Source organism: Cydia pomonella, chromosome 12, assembly GCF_033807575.1.
Source record: "Cydia pomonella isolate Wapato2018A chromosome 12, ilCydPomo1, whole genome shotgun sequence".
NCBI lineage: Eukaryota > Metazoa > Arthropoda > Insecta > Lepidoptera > Tortricidae > Cydia > Cydia pomonella.
The window spans coordinates 19,661,294-19,688,466 of record NC_084714.1 but is presented as its reverse complement, the minus strand read 5'-3'; the positions used below and the strand labels follow the sequence as shown (position 1 = coordinate 19,688,466).

General features: G+C 43.9%; 1 protein-coding gene across 2 annotated transcripts in view; it reads right to left on the bottom strand.

Moving 5' to 3' along the window:
* Positions 1-27,173, bottom strand: part of LOC133523795 (fatty acid synthase) — a 53,621-nt gene that overhangs the window by 2,768 nt on the left and 23,680 nt on the right. For both annotated transcript variants that reach the window (XM_061859529.1, XM_061859528.1), the window contains exons 3-20: positions 20,696-21,462; positions 20,382-20,612; positions 19,615-20,251; positions 18,914-19,107; positions 18,009-18,237; positions 16,567-16,817; positions 14,845-15,072; positions 13,317-14,178; positions 12,149-12,246; positions 11,125-11,337; positions 9,975-10,379; positions 8,673-8,882; positions 7,439-8,181; positions 6,739-6,878; positions 4,228-4,348; positions 3,038-3,237; positions 1,613-2,023; positions 468-811 (exon numbers count right to left, since the gene is read on the bottom strand). In XM_061859529.1, the coding sequence (XP_061715513.1) occupies positions 468-811; positions 1,613-2,023; positions 3,038-3,237; positions 4,228-4,348; positions 6,739-6,878; positions 7,439-8,181; positions 8,673-8,882; positions 9,975-10,379; positions 11,125-11,337; positions 12,149-12,246; positions 13,317-14,178; positions 14,845-15,072; positions 16,567-16,817; positions 18,009-18,237; positions 18,914-19,107; positions 19,615-20,251; positions 20,382-20,612; positions 20,696-21,462 (6,284 nt within the window). The remainder of the gene's footprint in view (positions 1-467; positions 812-1,612; positions 2,024-3,037; positions 3,238-4,227; positions 4,349-6,738; positions 6,879-7,438; positions 8,182-8,672; positions 8,883-9,974; positions 10,380-11,124; positions 11,338-12,148; positions 12,247-13,316; positions 14,179-14,844; positions 15,073-16,566; positions 16,818-18,008; positions 18,238-18,913; positions 19,108-19,614; positions 20,252-20,381; positions 20,613-20,695; positions 21,463-27,173) is intronic.

The following is a 27,173-nucleotide window of genomic DNA, read 5'->3' as shown; positions in this document are numbered from 1 at the left end:
AAACCATATCAAATTTAAACAAAACAAAAAAATATTATAATAACATGTCAATAATATTGATAATAAAATTAATAAATAACACAAAACTAAAATGGATGAGGTCATTCCGATTAAAATAATAATTAATAATTACAATAAATTAATACAACACATCAGTCAATTCAACAAATAATAATAACAGTCCAAAACAATAAAAATTTAAATAAAATGAGTGTGATTATCCGTCTAAATTAATCCAATATCTTACCAAAGTATTTGTCCAGGTTATAGAATCAGAATAAACACAAAGGGAAATTGGGATGATTTGTGTCTCTTAGTGGTATCCAAACTATGACACGAGCCTGTTAGTTTAATTGGCAAAAAAAGGCCCTCGAAAAGGAGTCTGGCCCCGGAGTAAAAAAAGTTTGGAGAAACTGCACTAGGCTAATAAACTATGTCGAAATTGAAAGCAAAGGAATGTGTCTTACCATAAATATGGGCTTGTGGTCCGGATTAGCCGGCGGCTGCGACGGCAGCTTGACGAGCACCTGCTTGGGCATGAGCTCGCCGAACGTCGCGAACTGCACCAGGTCGTCGCTGCTGGCGGCCGGCGCGCCGTCGGCGGGCGCGGAAGCGGGAGCGGAGGCGGAGGCGGACGCGTCGCCGCCCATACTGCGCAGCTTAGCGAACGTGAGCGCGCGGATCTCCTGCACGCCGAGCAGCACGTCGTAGCCGCGCTCCAGGGTCTGCTTGATCTCGGCGCCCATCAGCGAGTCCATGCCCAGCTCGGCGAGGTTTGCGCTCTCCGACACCTTGCTGGGGTCCTTGATACCTGATGGTGAATACAATTTGTGAGGATTTCGTTAGGAATTTCGTATTATTTTTTTTATAGAATAAGAGATATACGTTAGAATAAAACAGTTCCCTGGATAATCTGTACGCTGTACGTGGATCAATATCATTCAATATTAGAGTGTTGTTCCCCTAATTTCTTTGGACACATTTTTGACGAATTAATTACTTCACACCATGCACGGAATAAAGCACCAGATAATTATTTGATAACAGCAGTTATTTTTTGACACAATTTCTGATTAATAAATCGGATAGAACTAAAAAAAGAAGGTGACTGTGACGTCACTTGTAGTTTTCATATAAATTCCATATTAGTAAATCGTTTTGACAGTTCTAAAAAAAGAAACAAAGACTAGTAGCACAGAATCTCCTAGTGAGTATTATATTCTTTGCACATAATAATTAATAGTACTACCGTACAGAAATGACACTTCCTATAAAACCGAAGTTTGACAGCAATTTAGGGTCGAATCATGCTGTTCCTTTCTTGTGTATGTACGGCACTATCCCTTTCGGCTATTTAGGGTTGTCTAAATTCAAGTGATTATCTTATCTGTGGTTGTGCACGCATAGGGACGTCAAGTTGTGCGAACCCTAATAAGCTCGGAGCAATGCTGAGCCGGATGGAGCCGAGAATGACCGAAAGGAGGGAGTGTCGCCCCACTGCTAATAGAAAAGTACCCTATCGTTTTGTTTGTATAGTACTTATAGCTCCCTGACTGGATACTTGAACTTATTTTTATAATAGAGTGAAATGTCCACAATTCTATATACGTACCAAGGATATTAGCGACAGCCTGCACAAGGTCCTGCGTGGGCTTGTCCTGAGCACGTCGCTTGTCGGCCAGCACCACAGAGGACGCCACAGCGTGCGGCAGCGCCAGCAACGTTCCCAGCGTGGACAGGCAAGACGCGATGCGCTGCGGCATGGTTCCTCCTACTTCAGTATCCTCGCTTCCGTGCATGGCGGTCATGATGAGACCCACGTCGCCAATGGCGCCCCATTGGACGGCTAAAGCTGGTAGACCGTCCGCTTGCCGCTGTTCGCATAAGCGTTCCATGGCGCTGTTCGCAAGACCGTAGTTGCTCTGGCCGGCGTTACCGCGGCCGCAGGATACGGAAGAGAATGCCACGAAGTGTTCGAGCTCTGGTGCGAGCTCGCGAGAAGCGACGTCCAGTGCGCGTGTGCCTGTAGAGAAGAAATATTTAATGAGATGAAAGAAATTATAGCGATTTTTTTTTAAGAGGCAAACAAGCAGATAAATCGCCGGATGATAAGTGATGACTGTCGCCTACGATCTGCGATTACACCCGCAACACCAGAGAGGTTGTAAATAAGTCCATCATTTGAGATGGAATACCGCAGGCGACAGTTCATTCCACAGTTTAGTCGTCAGTTTTACAGAGCTTGTTAAAATTGAGGTACATTATAAAAAAAAACAGACTAAAAAGTGTAGTCTGATCGGTAGCCGAATGGACCGTGTAAAAAATTGGTGTAAGAAAGTATTTCATAGTTATGAATTATCACGTATCGGTCATATTTGATCACTGACCTCGTTAGCAACAGAAGGCTACGCGGAAGGCATATATAAGGCATATATTGGTATTTAGCGATCTCTCCTTCTGGTCGGTCTTGTATATTGAAGCAAAGAGTTATGGATTGTAATAGACGTAAAGTTTACGAAAAAACGTGCTCCCTAAATTTGACAGGCAAACCCAACGGCGGTTTTGTGGTCATTGAATTATCAAACGTTAACTTTTCACAACCATAATTACAATGTAGACTTTGAACATCTTACACAATCAATCTTTGATTTGAGGATGTATCCGCGCACGAATTCCGTGCAAGAATGAGAAATGTTAGGAATGTCGGACGTCACGACCGAGTGTAGCTACAAACAAATTTACACTAGTAGATTTAATCGACAAGACCTCGATGAACTTTCATTCACATCGTTGCCAACACTGGTTTCGGGCGAGCGTCGGCGTCCCCGGACCACGCGGCAGCGATCCTTGGAATACGTGTCGGCGTCCTCCGGACCACGTGTCGGCGTCCCGCGGACCACGTGTCGGCGAGCGCCACGTGCACACGTGCCCCAACAGGCCGACTCCGCAGCGACTAGTACGGGCGCGAGGCACGCCCTCCCGCTTCCTCGACCCCGAATGCACAGAATTGATGCGCGGACTATGGAGCGGTACTGACCGTCAATCTTGGGCTTGGCGCAGACGCGGAAGTCCTCGGGGGTCTGGTTCTCGAGGAAGGCGTCGCGCAGCACGGCGGCCAGGTTGAACACGCCGCCCACGGGCGCGGCGCCGGCCGCCTGCTGCAGCAGCGCGCGCGCGCCCGCCGCCGTGGTGGCGTCCGCCGTCGACACCAGCACCTTGATGCCCTTCTCGCGCCATCTGGGGGACAACATTGATTCATTATATCTTTCGCGTCGAAGGACAGTCCCTATCACAGCTTATTTTTATATGGTGTAGCTGTAGCTGTCACGTCAAATGTTTGTAGCTTGGAAGTATAGCAAATTTATATGATATAAATCCGGCTCACATTTGACCCTTCACATAAGACGGTTGCATAATAGTATTTAATACAATCGTGATATAATAGAGAGCTTTTCAGTCGAGTACCGTGTTTTGACAACGAAGCTTGCTGAGTTGCCGAAGTGAGGTACGAGATTGAAAAGCTTGATTATATTACTATTGTATATAATACTTTTTCTACGAGTCAATAAAAATAATACTTTAACCTAATAAAATCATACAGGTAAACAAGCCAAAAGTATGCAGCTATTTAAGATACGCGAGCAGCCGCGATACCTTCATACTCGCACGCGCCCCGGCCGCCGGCACCCGGCGGGGTGGTCGGCGACACCTTCTCGTAACTCATGAGGCCCTGGTACTTGCTCCGCGCTAAATTCAATTTTGAGACAGTTTTTCTCGATTTTGGCCACCGTACCTTATGGAGACTAACAAGCAATGGTAAGCGGTTTATGACTTATGAAGCAATTGTTTCTACTATACAACCTGAAATAAATAATTAATTTGAGCTATCGTTTTCTTTCGTCCTCTTCACCGCGGCGAGCTGTGATTGGTCCATTTCATTATAGTTGACTAAACCGTTTCGAAATGAATATTATAGTTGAATTGGGAGCTCATACATGAAAAGTACCCAATTACAGTTTGGTATACGAAATCTTAATTCAACCATTACAGTCGACAAGTAGAATAATACTTTTTTTTTTGTAATTAGTCCTAATATTAAGCTTAACCAAAAGAAATTTGAAAGAACTTCAGTAATCACAAAACGTATGCAGCCGTATAATTCTATCTACTTCCGCTGTCAAACTCAGAGCACAATTTTTAAACTTATTAAGTTATTTTTATACAAACCTGCGAATGCACCAGGCCTGGTAGCCGGTGCGCACGCCGCTGCGCGAGTTGAACACGAGCGTGCGAGCCCCGTTCTTCGTCAGCCACTCGCCCAGCTCCAGGCCGAAGCCGCCCAGACCACCTGGCATATAGTTATTCGTCAATATACATCAGACGGGCGAGATACGAGTATTCATAACTTATAAACAGTCCAGCAGCGGTATCATAGTCGCATTTTTATTACCTGTCATTCCATGCATCACTTTCGCACTTACGTACTTGTTAGAACGTGACAGGCATAGTGACAAGTGATAAAGAGCCGACCGTATTAGCCCTACAGGTTTATCGCGCCCGCGGTTATCGTGACCGCTGCTCACGCACGGTTAACGCTTGAAAAACCTAGGCTGGACCAAACATACATTGATTGTGCAAGTTGTGTAAAATCTAAGACAATAACGTGTTTCGAATTTGACAGGTATACGAGGTGGCGCAGTACAGCTCTATACATTTTGCGTATGGAAGGTAAAGGCAAGGAACAGAATCTCCTTAGGCAGAACTGTTGCAAAAGTGTCCAGCTGTCAGCTATAAATAATAGTTCCAAATCTCTCCAGAGTAGCGCTGGAGTAGCTAAGAAACTAGGCGTTATTGACGGAGTGAAGTGCGTCTATGATTAGATATTTTTCTCAAGGATTCTAGGTATTGTAGCGCCACCTATTTATGGTTTTTTGTAGGACACTTTTTGGTATATGGAGTTTCTGTTCCTTGCCTCTCCCTTCCATAATTTTGCGGTAACTCTGACTGTCAAAAGTTGACGTTTGACGATTCAGTGACCGCAAAACATAAGGTACAGTATAACGCCATCTGGTTTGAATGTCAAATTAAGGGGCACGTTTTTTTCTTAGACTTTACCTCTCTATTACAATTAAATCTCTTTGGCTCTCCGAAACATGTCGTGATTAAAAATACGCAAGTCATACCGTAAACTTAGCTAAATGTTAGTATGACCCGTGATAGTTTAAATGCGATTGAGGTCTATCGTGAACTAAAAACATAGTTAAAATGCGTGAGAATTCAGCCGTTTTAAAACAGCTTAATTTCGTATGGACTATTAATTCCTTTTTTTTAAACTAATAGATGTATATTGGTACTATAGTTCCATTAAATATAAAATACTGATATTCATAACAAGCGTTAACAGGGCTTATACGGGATTGCCCATAAATAGGAAAATACACAAAAGTAACTATTAGACACGACTAAGAAAGTACCTAAGTATCAATCATGCTTCAAACATACATACTACTACTTAACAGATACTAGGTATATTACTTAAGAGATAAAGTTATTTATAACTTAGTGTTTTTGTAAATATATTTGTTTTTTTTTTTCTTTTTGACATTTCGACAATACCTAGGCTGGGTCTATGTATAGGGACCGTGCGCGTTGGTGGGTCCCTACTCATAGTGTTGTGTTCTTGCCGGTGAGTAAGGTTGCCAGAGCTCAACGAGGGGGGCCGGGTTTAGGGTCGGCAACGCGCATGTAACTCCTCTGGAGTTGCAGGCGTACATAGGCTACGGAGACTACTTACCATCAGGCGGGCCGTATGTTTGTTTGCCACCGACGTAGTATAAAAAAAAAGGGTCTGCCATCTTGGGGCCTGAATCGGAACCATAAACATGTACATTTACACGTCACGTGTTTTCTTGTGCATAGTAGGTTCTGCCATCTTGTGGGCTACATCGGAACTATGAACATCACATTTACGCTTCGCGCCAAAAATCTGACGGCTCCTGTGCTGCCTCCTACAGTTCATGCACGCTCTCTATACAATCACATTTCTTTTTTGTCGTGCCATTGTTTTATTTATTAATATTAATAATAATAATAATTCAGCCTATATACGTCCCACTGCTGGGCACAGGCCTCCTCTCATGTGCAAGAGGGCTCGGGCTATAGTCCCCACGCTAGCCCAATGCGGATTGGGGACTTCACATACACCTTTGAATTTCTTCGCAGATGTGTGCAGGTTTCCTCACGATGTTTTTCTTCACCGAAAAGCTAGTGGTAAATATCAAATGACATTTCGTATATAAGTTCCGAAAAACTCATTGGTACGAGCCAGGATTTGAACCCACGACCTCCGGATTGAAAGTCGGACGTCATATCCACTCGGCCACCACCGCTTTTAACCATTAATATTAAATTTTTATATTTTTCATTTCTGTTTTAATGTTGAGTTGACGATCTTTTAGTGAAAGCCTTTATTTTATCCTTTTGTGTAAAATACTGTTTTTTTAAGAAATAAATAAATCTAATCTAATCATACGTTGCACAGTACAATACAACAAAAAGTGGCTGTGACATAATCGGAGAGACAGACGGATATGACGAATCTATAAGGGTTCCGTTTTTTGCCATTTGGCTACGGAACCCTAATGACAGTTACACTGCTATGGGAAAATTAGGCTCCGCAGACCACTACTGAAGCTGAAAGACAATGAGAAGGTATATAGTAAAGAATGCAGTACTGACCGACGAGCACGTAGCTCTTGCCGGGGTGCATGTAGGTGCGCGGCAGCGCGGACAGCAGCCGCGCCGCCGGCCGCGCGCCCGCCTCCTCCTCGCGCACGCGCACCAGCACCTTGCCGATGTGCTTGCCCGTGGCCATGAAGCTGGGGGGAGGGGGGGGGGACAGCCGTTAGCGAGACATCGAGCGACCAATGTAAACCACAGACTACCTCGGATAATAGACGGAACACAAAGATTTTTTCTTGGATAAACTGTTAGTGAATTTATGAATGATGTATCTATAGATTTTGACCATCCATCACAGGAGTGGATCCACGTCTTGATATTCTTTTGAAATCGTATTATTCTGTAATTATTTAATTCTGAAATTGATATTTTATTAATTATATTCTTGTGACTCCTTCTTTTGACGATTATATATAATTATTAATCTGTATAAATTAACAAGTTTAAATCCAAATCATAAGGCAATCAAAATTCAATTTTTTTTATTGCAAGTAGGCCTCAAGGGCTCTTTTACAAGTTAATACAACATTTTTAGTAACATCATATAGTATCAAGGTAACGCATAAGCGCTTTTATGCAAATATAGCAACCGTTTATTTCAGTTGCGCCAACAATGACGACAAGTAGTCGTATATATTATAAATATATATAATAATTCAGCTGTGTCTGTGTAATCTGTGGTGTAAACGAAACTCACCGGAAGGCCTGCTCGAGCTGGGTGTCGGAGTAGACCGTGGCGGGCAGCGGCCGCACGGCGCCGGCCGCGATGCCCTCCGTCACGCAGCGGACCACCTCCGCCTTCTCGGGGTGGTCGCCGCGCGCGTCGAACAGCGCGTCCAGCAGGATGCCGTGCACGGTGGTGTTCTTCAGCAGCACGGCCATCCCCAGCGCCGTGTTGGCGCTCAGGTCCAGCTTGCCGATCTCCAGGAACCGGCCGCCCACGGCGAGGCAGCGGAGCGACGCCTGCAGCTTGTCGCCGGCCAGCGAGTTCAGCACGAGGTCCACGCCGCGGCCCTGCGTGCGGCGCAGCACGAGCTGCTCGAACGAGCAGTCGCGAGAGTTTCCGATGTTAGCCTCGGGGAGCTGCGGGAAGCGCTCGCGGAGGAAGGCGCGCTTGTCGGGCGTGCCCACGGTCGTGAACACGGTGCAGCCGGCGTGCAGAGCGATGGCGATAGCGGCTTGGCCCACACCACCGGTACCCGCGTGTATAAGGACAGCTTCGCCTTTACGCATGCGCCCACGGACGGCCAGAGCGTAATAGGCCGTCGCGTACGCTACGGGTACGGTCGCCGCTTCCTCCAGCGACCATTGCTTCGGCACCTCCCACATAAAGCCTTCGTCGGCCATCACTGTGGTGGCCAGACCCTTGGCCGCTACCATGCCCATCACGCGTTTGCCGGATGACGAGCGACCACTGAACTCCAGACCGAGGATACATTCCTGCAAAAGAAATTAAAATGGTGACCTAAAATTTAATAAAATTGATTCCGAAAGAATGGCGTTACAAGAGGAACTCTCAGAGTCGTCAATCAAGTATGGTGAGAATGCATATCTGTCCAACGAGGTCTCCAGAGAGCTCATCAGGCGGCAGTTTTTCCAGTGGCAAGCATAATGTCACGGAAGTTGAGCAGCGCGTAGTAAACGCGGCACAGGTCCGTGTGTGGTCGCTGCGGCGTCGCCGAGGCGTGGCGCAGTCCTGATCCAGCGAAGAGACAAGTATATGAGCAAGTTTGAAGATGCATACCTGTCCAGCGAGGTCTCCAGGGAGCGCATCAGGTGGCAGCTTTCCAGTGGCAAGCATGATGTCACGGAAGTTGAGCGGCGCGTAGTAAATATTGCATAGGTTGCTGTGCTGGCGCTGCGGCGTCGCTGAAACGTGGCGCAGTCTCGATCGAGACAAAAAGTATGTAAACAAGTTTAAAGATGCATACCTGTCCAGCGAGGTCTCCAGGGAGCGCATCAGGTGGCAGCTTTCCAGTGGCAAGCATGATGTCACGGAAGTTGAGCGGCGCGTAGTAAACGCGGCACAGGTCGGTGTGCGGGCGCCGCGGCGTGGCCGAGGCGTAGCGCAGGTCGCTCTCGATCCAGCGGAGGGATGACAGGTCACCGCGGGTCAGGGTGTTCACGTATGCGTGCTCCACCTGCGAGGAAAGAAAGGTATGACAAAATATGACATCATTTATAACTTTTTAACAAAAAATAAAACCGACTTCAAATATTACCAAAAGCGCCATACATGTACCTATAACATTTGAAGAGTTCCCTCGATTTCTCCAAGATCCCATCATCAGACCCCGACTTGGTGCCAACGGGACCATATCGGCGTTATACCGGTTCGATTAAAAAAAAATTTTGAAAATCGGTTGACGATTCTCGGAGATATCGAGTGACATACATACAAAAACAGTCGAATTGAGAACCTCCTCCTTTTTTGAAGTCGGTTAAAATGCCTTCTAAACTAATATTTCGATTAAAAAAAAATTTTGAAAATCGGTTGACGATTTTCGGAGATATCGAGTGACATACATACAAAAACAGTCGAATTGAGAACCTCCTCCTTTTTTGAAGTCGGTTAAAATGCCTTCTAAACTAATATTTATAGTGATAGCGTTATGAGATCCCTTTATGAGATGCCCTGGTCTCAGTGAGGCAACAATAACGAACTGAGTAACCGTAACATGACTATTCATCACGTCATCAGTACTCGAGTAGAAATGAGACAAAACAACTAGTTATATATGATGTCATTTCAGGGTCGGGATTTGATCGGTGTTATTTTTTTGTATCAATAGCAAGTTCAATGACAAACTGCATGATTGACTAAACACTTTCATCTAGCTATGTCGTGTATTTTAAACACATTCATTTACAGTTTTAAAACGAATACGGGACTTAATCGCGTAAACTTACGCAAAACCCGCGCAGCAAAATTTTGATACAATTCCTCACCAGTTTGCCTGTGACCACGAGCGTAACGTCACGTTCGAAACGTCAGGCCATGTAATAAACGTAAGTTTACGCGATTAAGTCCCGTATTCGTTTTAAAACTATGAACGAAAATCGTGTTGGTTTAAATCAATACATTCATTTACTACTCGTACTTTTTACAATGAGTATATAGTTGTGTATACTGATAATAATATTAACACTCTTAACTGATCATTTGCAAGCCATATGTCGTAATACGGTTTACGATTGATAACGGTGTCAAATATAACATCAGAAAGACATACCTGCAACTGCGCTTCAGTAGTGTCGTCGAGCAGCAGATGTCGGAACGTGCCCCACACGCCGGCGCGCAGCACGTTGAAGGCCAGGTCGCGCTGCACCTGCGTCCTGTACGGCGCCGCGTCCGGGCTGAACGCGTCCTTGGCTCCCGGCAGGTAGTAAAGTCGCAGTTTATCCCCGCCGGCCTCGCGCCGCAGGCACGTGGCGAGGCCCTGCACGCCTGAGCCGGGCGCGCGCGACCACACGTACAGCCGCATGTCCTCGGTCTCCGCTCGCTTCATGGCCTCCTTCAGCGTCTCCACCCAGGCGTAGTCGTCGTCGCGGGCTTCGAGGACCACCTTGGTGGCCGGGACGGTGGCCTCGCGACGCAGGAGCACGTATTCGCATGATGCGGCGCGCGCACGTGATACCTGTGTGATAACGGGTTAATCTTAGTGATAGAATTAGTATGAATAATGCTAGAGCATAGCGCGCAGACACTAAAGTAAAAGTACAGTTACGGACTTACCCCCTTATTCTTAACGTATACCAAAGTTACGATGCCGCTAATAATCGTTTGTCCCTTTCCATCATACCAATACGTCAGAAAAGGGACAAACGATTATTAGCGGTATCGTAACGTTTATGAATAAGGGGGTTAATGTCCAATGTAAAGTACTCTAACTGGCTTAACAATTAAAGTCCGTGACTTTTACTACAGTACTTGCACACTCAACAATTGTAACAGTTGTGAAGAGTTCGCTTGGCCCGACCTTAGAATGCTGTTTTCATTCGTCATCTAATAATCGGGGCATATTTTTTCAATTTGAATTCTAGTACTAGTTAGTAATATTCTGAACCGCATGTGTATTTTTTCCTTAAAAGTTGAGTATATCACATGATCGTTTATGAAAACAGAAAACGTTTTTCAATTTCTAAATATTTTCCATTTATCATATTTTTTTTGTATGTTATTCACACAATGAAAACCCAGGTTCCTTTTTTCAACAAAGCGATACCTATAAACCTAGAAGATATTATGCTGAAGCGATCGACATCAAAATCAGTGATTTATTAAGATATAGTTAGTGGAAACCGTTTTCTCCAGATATGAAAATTCATAGAAAAAACTACCGTTATTTCAGGTATGTCAGGATCGTATAGCTCGTTACATACCAGAGTGAGTCCAGCTTGGGTGATCAAAGCTTGTGCAGCCGGCTCGTCCAGCGCCCGCGCCGGCTCCTCCAGCAGCACGAACCCCGCGGGCGCCGCGGCGGCGGCGGCGGCCAGCGCGCCCAGCGCGGCGGCGCCGTGGCGCGCCAGCACGTCGGCGCCCAGCACCACGTGGCAGTCGCCGTCTAGGCCGCTGGCGGCGTCTTTTTTCGACACCTGGGAATATGACATATAATAATATTAGGAGAGATGCCTGGAATAATACATTACGATACAAGTGCGAAAAATAGGAAATTCGAAACGAGTGGCGATAAATTAAAACACGACCGAAGGGAGTGTTTTAAATCGACACGAGCTGCGAATTACCTATTCGCACATGTATCGTACAACGTTTTACAGTACATATGGCTCTTTAAATGTTTGACATAGTAACGTAATATGCAAATTTTCGCACTAGTGCGGTAAATTAGCACCATATGTACTGTAATAATATTTTATAGAATCGTGATATAATAGAAAGCTTTTCAGTCGATTACCGTATTTAGGCAACGAAGTTTGCTGAGTTGCCTAAGTAAGGTACGAGATTGAAAAGTTTGATTGTATCACTGTTGTATACAATATTTTTTTAGAGTTATCAAAAATGATACTTTTTTTACTATAAAACCTAAATAAGTAATGAAAATTCATAAGTATCTCAGTAGACAACAATTAAGTACAAAAGACATAAGGCGCGAGCATTTTATGAGAGCGCGGCGGCACGTGATTGGTATTTTTTTTATACTTAGTTGACTACAGCGTATCGAAACGAACATTATAGTTAAATTGTGTGCCCATATATGAAAAGTACGCAATTATAATTTGGTATAAAGAGTACAACGAGTCGAAAAATACCATCTCTTAATTAGTAAGAGCCTTTGCAGCTGGGTGTACCTTCAGGTCAATGACTACGTATGATACGATTATTAGTATAACAAGTACATGTAAAAGTTTGTTATGCAAGTTTCTTCAAGTAATTATATGTATATACCTTGATTCCAAGCGGCTCCATGGCGGCGGTGTACTGCGCCGAGTCGGCGCCGGCCGCCAGAGTGGCGTCCACGCGCACCGCCGGCTCGGATTCCAGCACTATGGACAATATGGGTACAGTCAAATTAATAGTCGTTTATATTTTTGTTGGTAAAACTCTCGAATGCACTCTACTTTTACGCATTCTTAAAAAAAGTTGGATTATATTAAGGACAACTTTAATACGTACATATATATTTCATTTATTTTTCAAAGGCACATATTTGTGTAATAATGTCCTATAACATTTATTTATTTATTTAAAGTTACTCGCCAACCGGCTTACGTAGTTTGTTAGCGAGACAGCGCTCGTTTTTAACAATTAATATTTTTTTATAATACTGGCACTCGTCAAGGCGACCGAAATAGAATCTTAAATGTAGTCAAAAGCTTTCTCAAGTCTTAGTTGAAAGCGTCAGAAATCGAAATTAACTGGGCTTTTGCGAAACTGATATAGTTAAAAATAGGAAAAACAACTGACGCAAATTTAGAGGTTTGTCTGCGATTTTTTTTTATTCATTAAATATGTACAGCAAACTTTTCACTATATCTAATTATACATTTTTGAAACCAGCGTTTAAAGACATAGTGTGCAGTAACAGCCCAAAAAGACCGGGGCCTGTGCTAGGGCTAGTTACAATATATGTGACCCAAGTTTAGAGAGCAATCGGATTTCGGATAAATGATTTTCCTATACCTAATATACCTAATATTTTGACGACCGGTCTGGCCTAGTGGGTAGTGACCCTGCCTATGAAGCTGATGGTCCCGGGTTCAAATCCTGGTAAGAGCATATATTTGTGTGATGAACACGGATATTTGTTTCAGAGTCATGGGTGTTTTCTATGTATTTAAATATTTATAATTATATATTATATATATCGTTGTCTAGGTACCTACAACACAAGCCTTATTGAGCTTACTGTGGGACTTAGTCAATTTGTGTAATAATGTCCTATAATATTTATTTATTTATTTAATATGGAATTTATTCAGTCAAATTTCTTGCGGTTCCAGAACCACAAAGAGTGCAGCGTATGGCATGCTTCATAAGCGCAGGCACTTGCAATCCTGAAACCTGAAACTAAATTAATCGCAGTGCGTGCCAAGTCCAAGTAGAAGAGTGTTACCTTGCAGGGCATGCGGCAGCAGCAGGGCCTCGGCCGGGCGCTGCAGCGCGGGCTCGGTGAGCTTCATCTTCAGCACGTTGCAGTTCTCCAGCGCGATCTGCAGCGCCGCCGTCAGCGCGTGCCGCTTCGACCGTCCGGTGTCCTCCGTGCCTACGCGAGCGCCATCCAGCGGCAAGAACACGTATTTCTCAAGTTTCGGAGCAGATTGAGCGTTAGTTCTGCGTGGAGCTAGAGAAGTCTTCACACCACGGAATTCCACGCCGCCCGCCACGGTCACGTCAATATTACGGTATAATTTAATCGGCACAGTGCCTCCGGTTTGAGCCGCCGCTTCAACCGCTTTACGCTGCGCGATGGGATCGATCAGCGCGCGTTGAAGACGAGTGGGAAGGTACAGCTCGCGCGTATCCACGCCGATGATACCGAACTGGAGCATGGTGTCCATGAACGAGATCCAATTATCCTCCCATTTGAGCTGGCCGGTCTTGCCGCGGCCGTCCGATGACTTGATTCCTTGAAAGACGCCTTGGTAGTTGTAGCCGCGGAGACGGAGTTCTTTGTAGATGTCCTCGGAGTCGAGGGTAGGTAGGTCCTCTTCTTTTTCTTCAGGGTCGATGAGCGAGGTAGCGGGCAAGCGCTCGGAAGCGGGGTCATCAGTGAGGCGGGCGGTTCCGGTGACGACTACAGCGCCTCCCTCGCAGACTTCGAACTCGCCGGTGCCTCCCAGCAGGGTGACGAGGAACCTCAGAGGTACATCACGCGACACGATAGTGGCACGACGGAACTGTACGTTCTCTAGAACTACGGGGGCTTCTTCTATCTTCAAGTTGTGTACCTTCGCCACTGTACGCCATACTAATGTCTGTCAAGAAAAAACAACCGATTCATAGGGATATTGACTCTGTTTAATAGTTATTTGAGCAACAAGAGAAGAAAGTTAGTTGACCCTGCGAGTGTTGATTTTGATGATTTTGATTGACAAAAACACGAGATGTAAAATAACTTTGCTCTCGTGTTGTAGTGTGCGTGCAACGCCACTCTCACTCTTTTCTTTTTTTTTCCTTAAGGAGAGAGTATGAGTGTGGCGTTGCACGCACACTACAGTGTGACACGTACAACTTTTCACCTCAGTAGTGAGAACATATTAAAGGTTAAAAAAATTCAACATCAAGTAAAGTTTTTATTCCTGTATTTATGGCCTTCACTAAATTAAAAAGATACTTTGTCTCACTCCCTGGAGTGACGAAAGTAGGCTTGTTCGAGCTGCTGAGACGAAAAATAAATTATGACACATCGTGCACGAAATATGCTAATTTGCAGAAGATACTTAATATGCATGCCCTACAAAATTGTGACTTAAAAACCGGAAACAATTATAAATAAAGAGTAGGTAATATGGTTGTGACGTCACAAGTCTGTGTTTCGCTTAAATAAGTGGCTAGAAAATCGTAATGATAGACGAAAATGAAGCTGATTTGATTTGAAAACAAACTAAATGGACAAGAAGAACATAACAATGGTGACTTACGAGATATCCAGTAGCAGGGAAGAGCACCCTGCCATCAATATTGTGTCCAGCGATGAAGGCCTCGTCGGGCTTGCCGAGGTCGTACTCGATGACGTTCTCGCCGGTGCGGCCGGCCTGCTTGAAGTCGGCCACGCTCCACTCGATGGCGTGGTCCCAGCGCACGGCCGAGGCCAGCGCCGGCGTGCCGCGCGACACGGGGAACGACACGCTCGGGTACAGCCGGGACACCTGTTCGGTTAAACATTGGCGTTATTCATAAGATAAGTTAAGTTTATTAAGCTCAAAAGTATTTTTATTTTTTATTTATTTAGGATTACCAACAGATAATACATCTTACATGCTCTTAAATCTATATGACAATCAGGACTGATGCTTATATAATTATAGGTAACCACATAAGTTTACACCTTATACATAATTTCTTATAATATATTACATAGGATTCATTGTCCAAGAGTCTTTCGTTGATACTTAAAATAGGTATAAACCTGTGCTATAAGTACTATTCATAATAGGGACCGTGCGCGTTGGAGGGTCTGCCATCTTGTGGTCTGAATCGGAACCACAAACATGCACATTTACACGTCACGTGTTTTCTTGTGCATAGTAGGTTCTGCCATCTTGTGGGCTACATCGGAACTATAAACATCACATTTACGTCTCGCGCCAAAAATCTGACGGCTTCTGTGCTGCCTCCTACAGTTCATGCACGCTCCCTATTGTCTGTCGAATCTAACAAACCGTTGACAATCCGTGTGTAACGGGGTTCGAAAACGCTGAAATGATGATAACGAGGGGCTTGTGCACAAATCACGCGAGTTTTTTTTTGGCTATTTAAAAAAAAAGTTATATAGTCTTTGATTTTATTAAGCAGTATTCGCACGATCATGCACGACGGAATTATAAGAACGAGACATGACACAGCTTGAAATGATGCTGACCGGGTCGTGTAGACGCGGCGCGCGGCTATAATAATTGGCTGTTTAGGTTTTTTTTATTTTATACTACGTCGGTGGCAAAGAAGTATACGGCCCGCCTGATGGTAAGCAGTCTCCGTAGCCTATGTACGCCTGCAACTCCAGAGGATTTACATGCGCGTTGCCGACCCTAAACCCGACCCCCCTCGTTGAGCTCTGGCAACCTTACTAACCGGCAGGTTTAGGTTTAGGTTTTTCTTAGTGGATAAGTGTCTTTAAAAAGTAAAAAACAACACAGTAATAACTTCCCGTCCGCTAAAACACGACATTAATGGTTTGAATTTTTTTCATTCGAGTTTGACCATAATGAAGACCTTCCCGTTTTATTTTTGCTACAATAAGGTGAACATTTCCAAGCATATTGGAGAAGTTTTGTGGCGACCTACTCGGCTCGCCACTCAACCAGCGGTGTACAACCTTACGCGCGTAAGTCCGCGCGTCAGCGCGATGCGCCACCGCCGTTGCTTAGCAACGAATATGCACAACAAATCACCGTACCAAGCTAACTGAAGTTAGTTGATGGTTGGATGCCAAGACGTTGTGTCACAATTTGACGTTAAAAAACAAAAGAAGGGTGCTTTACAGTCCTAGGTGTGTAAGGCAGTATGAAATTCCTTTACATATCATCTTCACTCATCGCACCTGATATGTAGTATTTCCGGACCTAATTTGACGTAAGTAATGTCATCATTTCATAGCAAGTTTGAGAAAACCATATTACTTGAAAACCCTTTGCGTAACTCACCTGAGGCTGAGCGCCGGCCGCGAAAGCTTTGCCCACAGCACTGAGCAGATGCACGAGGCCGTCGGGCGCGTCGCGCCGCACGAGCGGCACGTGCGCGGCGCCGGGCAGCGCGCGCTTGAGCACGGCCTGCAGCAGCGCGTGCGGCGCCAGCTCCAGCACCAGCGCGCGCTCCGGCACCAGCGCCAGCACCGACGCGAAGCGCACGGGCGACAGCAGGTTGTTCACGTGGTACGCGGTGTCGCTCAGTTTAGCTGCAAGATACCACGTAAGTAAACATTTCTCCACAAAAACGTACTCCGTGGTTTTTCGGGGTTTGAAGTTAGAGCAAAGATTTTTTCAACACAGATTATTATTATTAATATCTGTGTCGGACGGTTTTGCTTTTTTTGATATTTTTGTTTCGTGTGGCGCCAGTGCACTTCAAATTTGCGCAAAACGGCCTAATTTTGTAGGCCGCAAAGAGAAGCATGGTATTCATAACTTACATCAATTAGCCTACAAAGCTAAAACACAGATAATTTAATTACCAATTAGATCTCAAAATTCGTTACAAATGGTTAAGTTTTGGTGGAGGCAACAGTCGAGTACGAAACATCGTTTTTTGAGATTTTTATGCAGGATTTTTCGCCTAACCTGGCGTTTGTCCTTATCGCACTAGTTTTAGGAGTCGCTTTCGTTAGTGAGACGGATATATTCACCTAAAATATTTAAATCTCGGCTCCCGTATCCTATTCGATGGAGGAGATATAGTAAACATCATGTTTCATCAAGAAAAAGCCAAGGAAAAAGTAATGCTAAGAAACAACTACACGTATAAGCCGCATGCAATAATAGGTATCCTAAAAATATAATTAATTCAAAAGCCCCACTCTCAAAATTTGACGCGCTATATCTTTACTAACGAAGTTTGATTAACTAACGAAAAAATGAATGTTCAATATTTTTTGATAATTTAATTAACGGATATAATAATATATTTTAAACCAACTAATTTATAAATGTTGATGGTCAAAACCACAAAATACTGCTGTAGGGACATGGCGGTGTCGCGTGTTTATGGTCAGCATTTTTGTTATACTGTTCATGGGAGAATTTAGCCAAATCAGTCGCTTAGCGCAAGGTATACTGTGCGCACATAATTAACTAACATAATACCGCGGCACCGTCTGGCCTGAGGGCCTAGCGCGAACCACGTTCGACGTGTTACCTCTCTGTCGCACTTGTAAATTCGTACGTAAGTGTGACAGGGAGGCAACACGTCGAACCTGGTTCGCAGTAGGCCCTCTGGTCCTAGTCCTTACCTTGTGTAAAACTAATACTAAAATTATTGTAAACTTCCGATATATTTATGGAGTCAGAATTAATTGGAGTTATAAAGTAAACCTTGTTTACATCCTCTCACTAGGTCACCCAAACCTCTGCAATGACAACAGTACACTTACCAAGATCCGAGCCCCACTGGTCCTGAGGAATGGAAGACGACAGCCAGCGCGCCGTACGCGGCTTAGGCTTGGGGATGACCTGCAGCAAACTGCTTCGCAGTTGAGTGGCCGCGGCCGCGATGTACTTGCTGTGGAACGCCACGCCCGAGCTGTTGACGCGACGAGCGAACACGCCCTCAGCAGATAATTCTGCTACGAACTTCTCGATAGACGGAGGTGGGCCAGAAACCTGCGATAGATAGATGCGTTAGGATGGTATTCAACCTGCCCAATTTCTTTGTCCAATTTGCATTGCGTCTCACTCTCATTAAGCAAAATGTCAAATGCAAATACGCATTGGAACAAGGAATTGGACAGGTGATGTGGCTTAGTTAGTGGGCGGTTAGATGGAAGAGATAGCTATAGGCCTAGCACAGGAAGGGCGCGACAGTATCTCGCACGCTAGATAGACTATCCGTCCCTCTTTAATAAATACAGTTACATAAAGACGGGTAGTCTATCTCACGGGTGAGACACAGTGGCGCTTTTCCTGTGCCTTCTAGAATAGCGATCTTCCTAGCGAAGTTGAGGTTTAACAGTCACACGCCCTTATGGCTTCGTGGCTGTTTTATTCTTGGTTGACAATTGTCAATAATCGATCGATGTTATGAAACAGGTTTATTATATCAGAACGGTCAATAACAGAAAGTTTTTTCTTCCTATTTTTTGGCACGTTTTCGACTTCTTGATTGTCTGGTAAAGGCAGGGTAAAGGTCCCTACTACCAAACAAACGGAAATGTTATCAAAATGTAAAGACACTTCGTCGAAACGTGCAAAGAAATTAGGCGTTCAAAATGTCTGTGATATTGTCCAAAAAGGCGAATTTAGCTGACAGTTCTCGTAACTTTGGAATGAAGGAACTTACAGTGACGCTGTCGGCAGAGTTGTGGCAGGCGGGCACGATGTCGGCGGGGCAGCGGCGCGCGGCCTCCTCCCAGGAGAGGCCGACGGCCGCCATGGCGCCCGGCGCCAGCTTGGCGTCCACGATGCTGCGGCCTCGCCAGTACGCGCACAGCACCGCCTGCTCGCCCGTCAGGGTCTCGTCGGCGTACGCGCAGCCTAACGGAGCGAACATAGATGAAAAGGAGGTGGTAATAGCTAGAAAAATCTAAATACAGCACAATACTTGCTGGGCCTTAATGCAACAAGAAGTCAGTGAGGACACAAAAGAGGATCCGATCAGACTTATTTCGTATTAGCTCTAAATTGACGCTCATTTGACAAGATACAAATTAAAACTAACCACAATCGGACCCTTTTAGTACATTTAGCTTGAAGTTGGAAACGATAATAGCTGATTCAAAGAGAGTTCATCATAATTTAATTATCATATCAATAAGATGAATAGGTGACATACTAATACGTTGTAAAGTGTTGATTTCACACTAACATGGTTTTACAATATAAATAGGTGCTATGGATAACGGGGTATTTACCATGTAAATTATTTTGGCGAGTTTCCATTATTTCAGCATAATTACACATGCCATCTACATGGAGAAACTGTCAGTTACGAAGGTCCCCGTTTTTAATAGTATTTATAATAGATGTTTTTTCTCGACTTACCGACTTCTCCGACGGAGTGTCCGATGATGCCGTCGGGGCGTATACCAAGTTCACGCAGTACATCCACTAACGCCACCTGCACGGCGGCGATGGACACGAACGAGTTGATGACGTTGTCGAAGGCAGCGTCCGGCGCCTCTGTGATCACGTTTTGTAAGTCCAGGCCGTGCGGCTTAAGGGCCGCTGCGGAGCGCGCGATGCTCGCCGCGAACGTCGGCAAACGGAGCAGGGTTTTAGCCATGCCGGCCCACTGCGAGCCCATGCCGCTGAACACGAACCACACCGGGCGCGGTTCGCTCTCGCTTTCCAGAACTTCAATAACGGGCGCCGAGCCGCGCGCCGGGTCCAGCACGGCGTAACCGCGGCGCGGGTGTCCGGGGATCGCATGGGCATGAATTGCGTCCAAAAGTCCATGCAGTTCAGCATCACGCTGATGCTCAGCAGCTAGATTGAGTAATTTCTCAACAGCCTCGTCAGTACGGCCTGAGGCGAGAACCAAACGCGGTGCTGGATATTCGGCGGGCGGAGGGCGCTTGCCGGTCTGTGATTCGAGAATGATGTGGGCGTTGGCACCGCCGAAACCAAAAGAGTTTACGGCTACCAGACCGCCCTGCCAGGGTGTGTTTTTGTCCACGACCTACGACAAAATTGACACGTAATAAGTATTCGCTTCATAGAAAATGGTTACTAACACTATAGGTAATTGGTATGGATGTTGAGTATGTAAGACAATATCATATATTAAAAATAATGTACCGATAAATTACCTTAATACGGCCGTCGTTAAGAGCAGGAATGTCAGTGTTGGGGCTCTTGAAATGCAAGTTTCCGGGGATAACACCACTCTCCATGGCCACGACGATCTTGGCAATAGAGCAAAGCCCGGAAGCGGGCTCGGAGTGACCCATGTTGGATTTGACTGAGCCCAGTAGTAGCGGCGTCTGTCTGTCCTTGCAGAACAGATCAGCGATTGCATTCACCTCCTCAGGGTCTCCCACCTGGAACACATAGTTGGTGTCAAATAATGATATATTCTGCGGTGAACTAATACAGTAGACATTCATATTGCGTGTATGTTTACCTTAGTGCCGGTACCGTGAGCCTCCACGTAGACGACATCCTGCGGCCGCAAGCGCGCCTCTTCGAAGGTCTCCTGTGCAAGGCGACGCTGCATGCGTCCGTCGGGGTAGGTGATGCCCTGCGCCTTGTTGCCGTCAGTGTTCATACGCGCGCCACGCACTGTGCAGTACAGTCTTCTCGCGTCCTTGCGGCGTTGTAGCAGAACGGCCACGGCTGCCTCTGAGCGCACGTAACCGCGGCCGCTCGCGTCGAACGCGGCGCAACGACCTTCAGGAGACAACATGCTCAGCCGGTGGAAGTTGAGCGAGTTGGCCGGCTTCAGGCAGAGATTGGTACCGGCGACGACGGCGGCATCGCAGTGGCCAGAACGGATGGCGCTCGCGGCCTGCGCCAGCGCAAACATAGAACTGGAACAGGCGGTGTCTATCGCGTATGAGGGTCCTTTGAGATCGAAAGTGTATGACAGTCGGTTGGGGAACATGGCGCGGCAGCAGCCGGTCAGCGCATAACCGTTGATCTTGTCCACGTCCGCGGTCCACACTTCTTCGGTCTCCGAGTTGGAGACGCCGACGTAGACGCCGGTGCGCGAGCCACGCAGCTCGGCGGGGCTGAGGCCGGCGTCGATGATGACCTCGTGGGTAAGTTCCAACAACAGTCTCAACTGCGGGTCCATGAGGTGAGCCTGCTTGGCGTGCACGCCGAAGAAGGTGGCGTCGAAGTGTGCCAAATCTTTGAGTTTGCCATTACGCTCGGGTAGCCCGTGCACTCCTGCAAAAAACAACGCAAATAAATGTCATTTTTCGTTTAACTAGTACCTACCCTGCCTATTCAAAATTTAATTTATCTATTAGAAGAGCATTACAATAGGTGAGTCAAATGAAATAAACCTATTTTACATTATAGTCCTAAATCTGTATCCACGATTTTTTTCGCGTTTGTGTCGGGATTGCCGGTCGGTTAGTAACTGTAAAAATGGGTAATACGAGGCGACAAGGCAACGATGAGTCATAAAAGTCCTAACAGCTTTTATTTTTGGACACGAAACAGGCGATAAACATAGCTTTAGTAATTAATTACTATTCGTAAAATTAGGATCGTGATGTATTGATCGTCGGGTATTTGTTTTGGTAGGCATATCATTGTACAGACTGTCTTCGTTGCTTTTATAATGAGTCATGTGGAGTCTCTTACGAATATTATGATAACAATCTCGAAGTAAAAGTATACTCACTTAAATGCAAATTGTTTTTATCTATACTTAAATTGACATACAATCGGCCACTGATATCGGTCAGTATGACGTCACCTCTCGCCCTTGCGAGTCTCAGAGCTAATATAATCGCACGCGCATAACGTAATGTTTGGTTTGTCGCGAGTTCAGGGTCAATGCCAACGCATGTGCGCATCACGCCACCTCCTAACGGTGAAAGCCTGGGGCTGCCGCCTACCATCGCCTACTTTATAAACTGATGATTTGTAGACTTTATTTCAAATGCTTAAGTTCCATCGGTGGTCAAATAAGTGTTGCTGTTAGTATAACATTCACCATCGGACGCGCTCGAACACGCGACCGCCTACGTATTCCCTTTCTCACATTGTGAAGGCGACCGAACCGCTATAAGCGCGCTCTCTGTTTACACATAATTCTTAGGGATCTTGAGGTCAGCCAGACTGGTTATACTGAGCATTCGGTGCTCCCGCGCACAATAATACTCGACCCGACAATTTGCCGGAACAATGAGATGACGACACATTCTCTGCGGTTACGATTACTATCAATTATTCGTCACTATCTAAGGAAATGTAGCAATAACTCCATTAAATATTATCCTTACGATATATATCTTCCAATTAAATAATAAAAGCGTTTTACATTGTATTGTAATTCTATTAATTAACAGAGTTTCTTTCGCAAGCTAACTAACCGATATAACATATAACATTCGCGGAAGGTGACCTAGAGACGTGGACGGTAATTATATGCGTGACCTTGCGGTCATTCAGTTCAGCGCGGAGATAAAGTGGACCTCGCGGGGTCCACATGTGGGATCACGACACTCTCACGTTGCCATTTTACGCAGTGGAAATGTTTTTAAATGTAATTACAGGCAGTAAATTACATTTCGGATATGGCTGTTTATCTTCCTGACGACTGGTTATCAAATTATTTTATTTTTAATTAATTTAACTGTAAGTTGACGAAAAGTCAAAACTTAATTGGGGCGTATGAACGGATAGGACGCTGGTCGTCTAGAGGTTAAAAGATTCGTTACCACGTACATCGATTAATTATTCATAATATGTAGGTATTTCTTTTGTAATTACTGTAATGAGATGATACGAGTATCTGAGAAATCTAGTTTTTTATGGTTACTAATTGTAGCCACGGATCAACCTGTGCCGGTACGTACATAATACAATAAAGTAGCCTTTGCTCATCTCTATGGCTTAAGCTTTAGATAAATGTCAACCTGTCACAGAAATCTTTAGTTTAGTCGTGACATCAAAAATAAATTAGCAACTTGATCGAAAACTAAGCATAAAAGTAAAATAATCGGTAAAGACAAATTCTATGAATTGATATTCAGTAATTTTGGTCTAACGCGATATAATTTCATTATTTTTACCTTATCTGATCACAGCTGGCACAACCCTAAACCCGTTAAAACTAAATATGTGTACAAAACGCGAGAGAACGTAATTTTACATTGCATCCAGCAGTGGCAGCATGGTTTCATTTTTATCACTTATCACTATGCCCGTCACTTTCACGCTTACATACTTGTTTGAACGTGACAGGCATGTTAACAAATGATGAAGAGCCGACGATCTTAGCCCTACAGATCTACACTGCTATAGAGGCTCCGCGGAATCCTTACAACTCCGCATCTCAGGGCTACCACCTCGGCCGACCAGCATCATCGCCTCAGGAAAACCAGTACCTCCAAACCTCTAGATCAGTAATGACTATGGGTAATTAGAGATCTTACTATTACTGGACGTTTAAAGCGATGCGCGCCGTGCAATGGTAGTAATATACAGCCCTGTCAACAATTTGTTTTTTCCCTTGACCTAATGTTGTGTGATCTTTGTTTATTTACGATTCTGAAATAGTGTTTCTTAGTTGATCAATCAGGTGTTAGGAAGGGTGTTTTTACAACCCTTAGCCAGATTGAGACATATATATGTATTCCCATCACGCGTCGAATGATGCTATAAGACAGTTCCTCCAAGTCGCTTTTGGAGTAGTTAAAAAATAATATGTTTTTACCGTATTTTTATTACTTCTCCTTCTTTTAAAATATGGCCTCCATCAAATCTATGAAAATTTTGTCAATGTCAAGTCCATTGTTCAGTAGTAACTTTTAAAGTGTGCTCGTAGAGCATGATGTTGTTCGGTAGTTGTTTTAGTAAAGAGATAGCTGTACTTTACTAAAAGCCACGATGGATTGCCGGGTGTTGATTAAAACATGGTTAAACGCGTTTCAAGATTAGTTTTTCATTAGCTGCACATTTCCACGTTAGTTCACTGCATAATAAGCTGATATATTACACTTTATTAATGAGCAAAACATAAAAAAATATTCTCGAAACGTCTTCGCCATCTTGAATCTCACCAACAACCCTCTTTTTATTAGTTAAAAATACTCCAATTCCAAAAAAATACATTTTTCGTGACAGCTGTTCCATATAAAAATGAACTGTTATAGGGTTTATCATTGGACGCGCGAGGTATAAGTAAAAGTTGCTCAGTATGGCCTATAAATTCACGGAGCAAAATATGGCTAAAGGTGTGTATGGAAGGTAATAAACATCCTGTATGCCTATTGGGAGTAGCACCAGTTAATTTTACTGACAGTCTGTATTTTTTACAAATTAGCCTTAGTGTTATAGGAATAGAATCTCCATATACCAAAAAGTGTCCGACAAAAAACCATAAATAGGTGGCTTTACAATACGTAGAATACTTGAGAAAAAAATCTAATCATAAACAGCGCACTTCACTCCGTCAATAACGCCTAGGTTTCTTAGCTACTCTAGAGCTACTCTCGAGAGATCTGGAACTATTATTTATAGCAGACAGCTGGACACTTTTGCAACAGTTCTGCCTATGGAGATTCTATTCCTTGCCTCTACCTTCCATACTTAGTGTGTGTCGTTTAAAAAATTACATCTTAATGCAAAATATAGAGACAATAACATCGTTCAATTGTATCATGTATTTAGCGATAAAGCCGCCTGTTGTTACTTCGTACCTAATACTCAGTAAGACTCCAATGACTGCTCTGTACTTTTTTATTTTGTAGTGTGAAATAAAGTATTTTAGTACTATTATTACAATATATACAGTGTGCGTAAGCCTGTAAGGTCACAGGCATTTCTTTGCATGTCTTTTACATATTGTATCGCGTTGGTATTCCTAAACAACTTTAAAATACCTCTTCTCTATGAATATCTCAGGCCAGGGACCTACAACTAGGGGCCTATAACTCAGAAAGATGTGCAAATATATCAAAATGTTACGAGGCGCGAATGTACAAGTCCAAGATAACAGGGATCAACCGATATCAATATAGCAACCTGTCGGCTGTTTGCGCTCTTACTGACCGTTAATTACGTAATATTAGAGTATTTAGCGCTAGTAACACTTTCCTCGTACGTGTAAGTTTGACCAAAAGAAAAGTCATCTCGTTTTGATTGTAGGAGTAACGAATGTCATTTTCATCACACTTGCTCGAAAAAGACCTTATTTCATGCAGGTGTACTGAAGGACAAAGGCCTATATTGTTCCCGTGGGAGTAATAGCTTTTTTTTTTAATGTCACTTATTCATACAAACCAAGTAGCATAAATGAGTTTTACTTTTAGATTACTGACGTTTATAATTTAACATTTTTTTTTATGTTTAAAATTATTTAATTTGTTGTACGACGAAAATGTTGTACGATACACGTGCGAATAGGTAATTCGAAACTCGTGTTGATTTAAAACACTCCCTTCGGTCGTGTTTTAATTTATCACCACTCGTTGCGAATTTCCTATTTTCTGCACTTGTATCGTAAATAACTATTGCATGTCGAGGTACTACATACGAGGGGACAAGTCAATAATATGTAACTTGTGCAAGCGAGACACAGTACTTTACTTTAATGCTCTCTTTCGCTCGCTTTTTCAAGTTTCCTATGATCGCCTGACATGACATGATTGGCAAAAAATATACGCGTCGACTTGAGAACCTCCTCCATTTTTTTCGTCGGTTAAAAAACTGTATACTAACTGCTTCAGATCTACATGCGAGATAATAAATCTGAGTCACAATCGCTAACGACGTATCGTAAGTATACGATGACATGTCATGATCAAGGGCTCAAACGCGCACAAAAGCGCACGCAACATTTTATAATTGGTGTAAAAAAAGATCGTAGATTAATACTTTTTCTAAATACATTACACGAAGATAGAAGAGGTAATGGAAGATTTCCGTTTTTCTAAGGTATTGCTTGTTGCTATTGTGTTTGGGTACGTAGGTTGCAAGCGCCCATAGGCTGCGATGGCTGCTTAACATCGGGCGCCATCGTCATGGTATAAAAAAGCTTGTACCTATGTAGTGCGAAAGGGAGAAACATATATTATATTTATAAAAGTAAAAAAAACAGTTCACATAGTCACGGCGAAATAAAGAAAAAGAAACAGGAGATAGGACTCATTTTGTTAAATGAACAGGGCACAAATTTGAATGTAGGTTTAAAAAACAGTTTTTGTTTAAAATGGGACTTGATGTCGTTCATATTTGGTTACCTAGATCAGCAGTTTTGCAGTTTTGCTATATTTTGTAACAGGTAAAGGGATCTGAATATTTTGAAAATATAGTTATTACTATATTATTAACAGTTGAATAAATTTTTGACTTGTCGTTGTACAGTAGGGCTAAGATGGTCGGCTGTTTATCATTTGTCACCATGCCTGTGACGTTCTAACAAGTATGTAAGTGCGAAAGTGACGCATGACATGATAGGTGATAAAAATGCGACCATGATACCCTTGCAGAACACCCCGAACCTGATAAATTATAGCCGTTATATAAGTGTCACTATGCGTTCGGAAGTCACTGGAAGTTGCATACGTCGTACGGTTTTATTGAACCGTAAATCACGTAACACATGACCCCTATGGCCTATACTTTAACCTACCTATAGTACCATTTATAATACAAAGTTGAAGACAGGTTTGGGACTAAGGTTTTCCTGTTGCTTTTTTTAAAATAATATATCACTGAAACATCTTATGAAATCTTATTCTCCAAGAAAAGAAGAATAGTAACCAAAACTCTTAACAATTTTGCGTTTGATGCGGATAACCAAAAGTTATTACATGATCGTCCATCCCCCTTTAATTTTTCGCGAGTCAATTTCCTCACCTTTTTGTAAAGTATTGAAATTATTTAATGATAATCACTGTACATTTTTTCAATATTTTTTT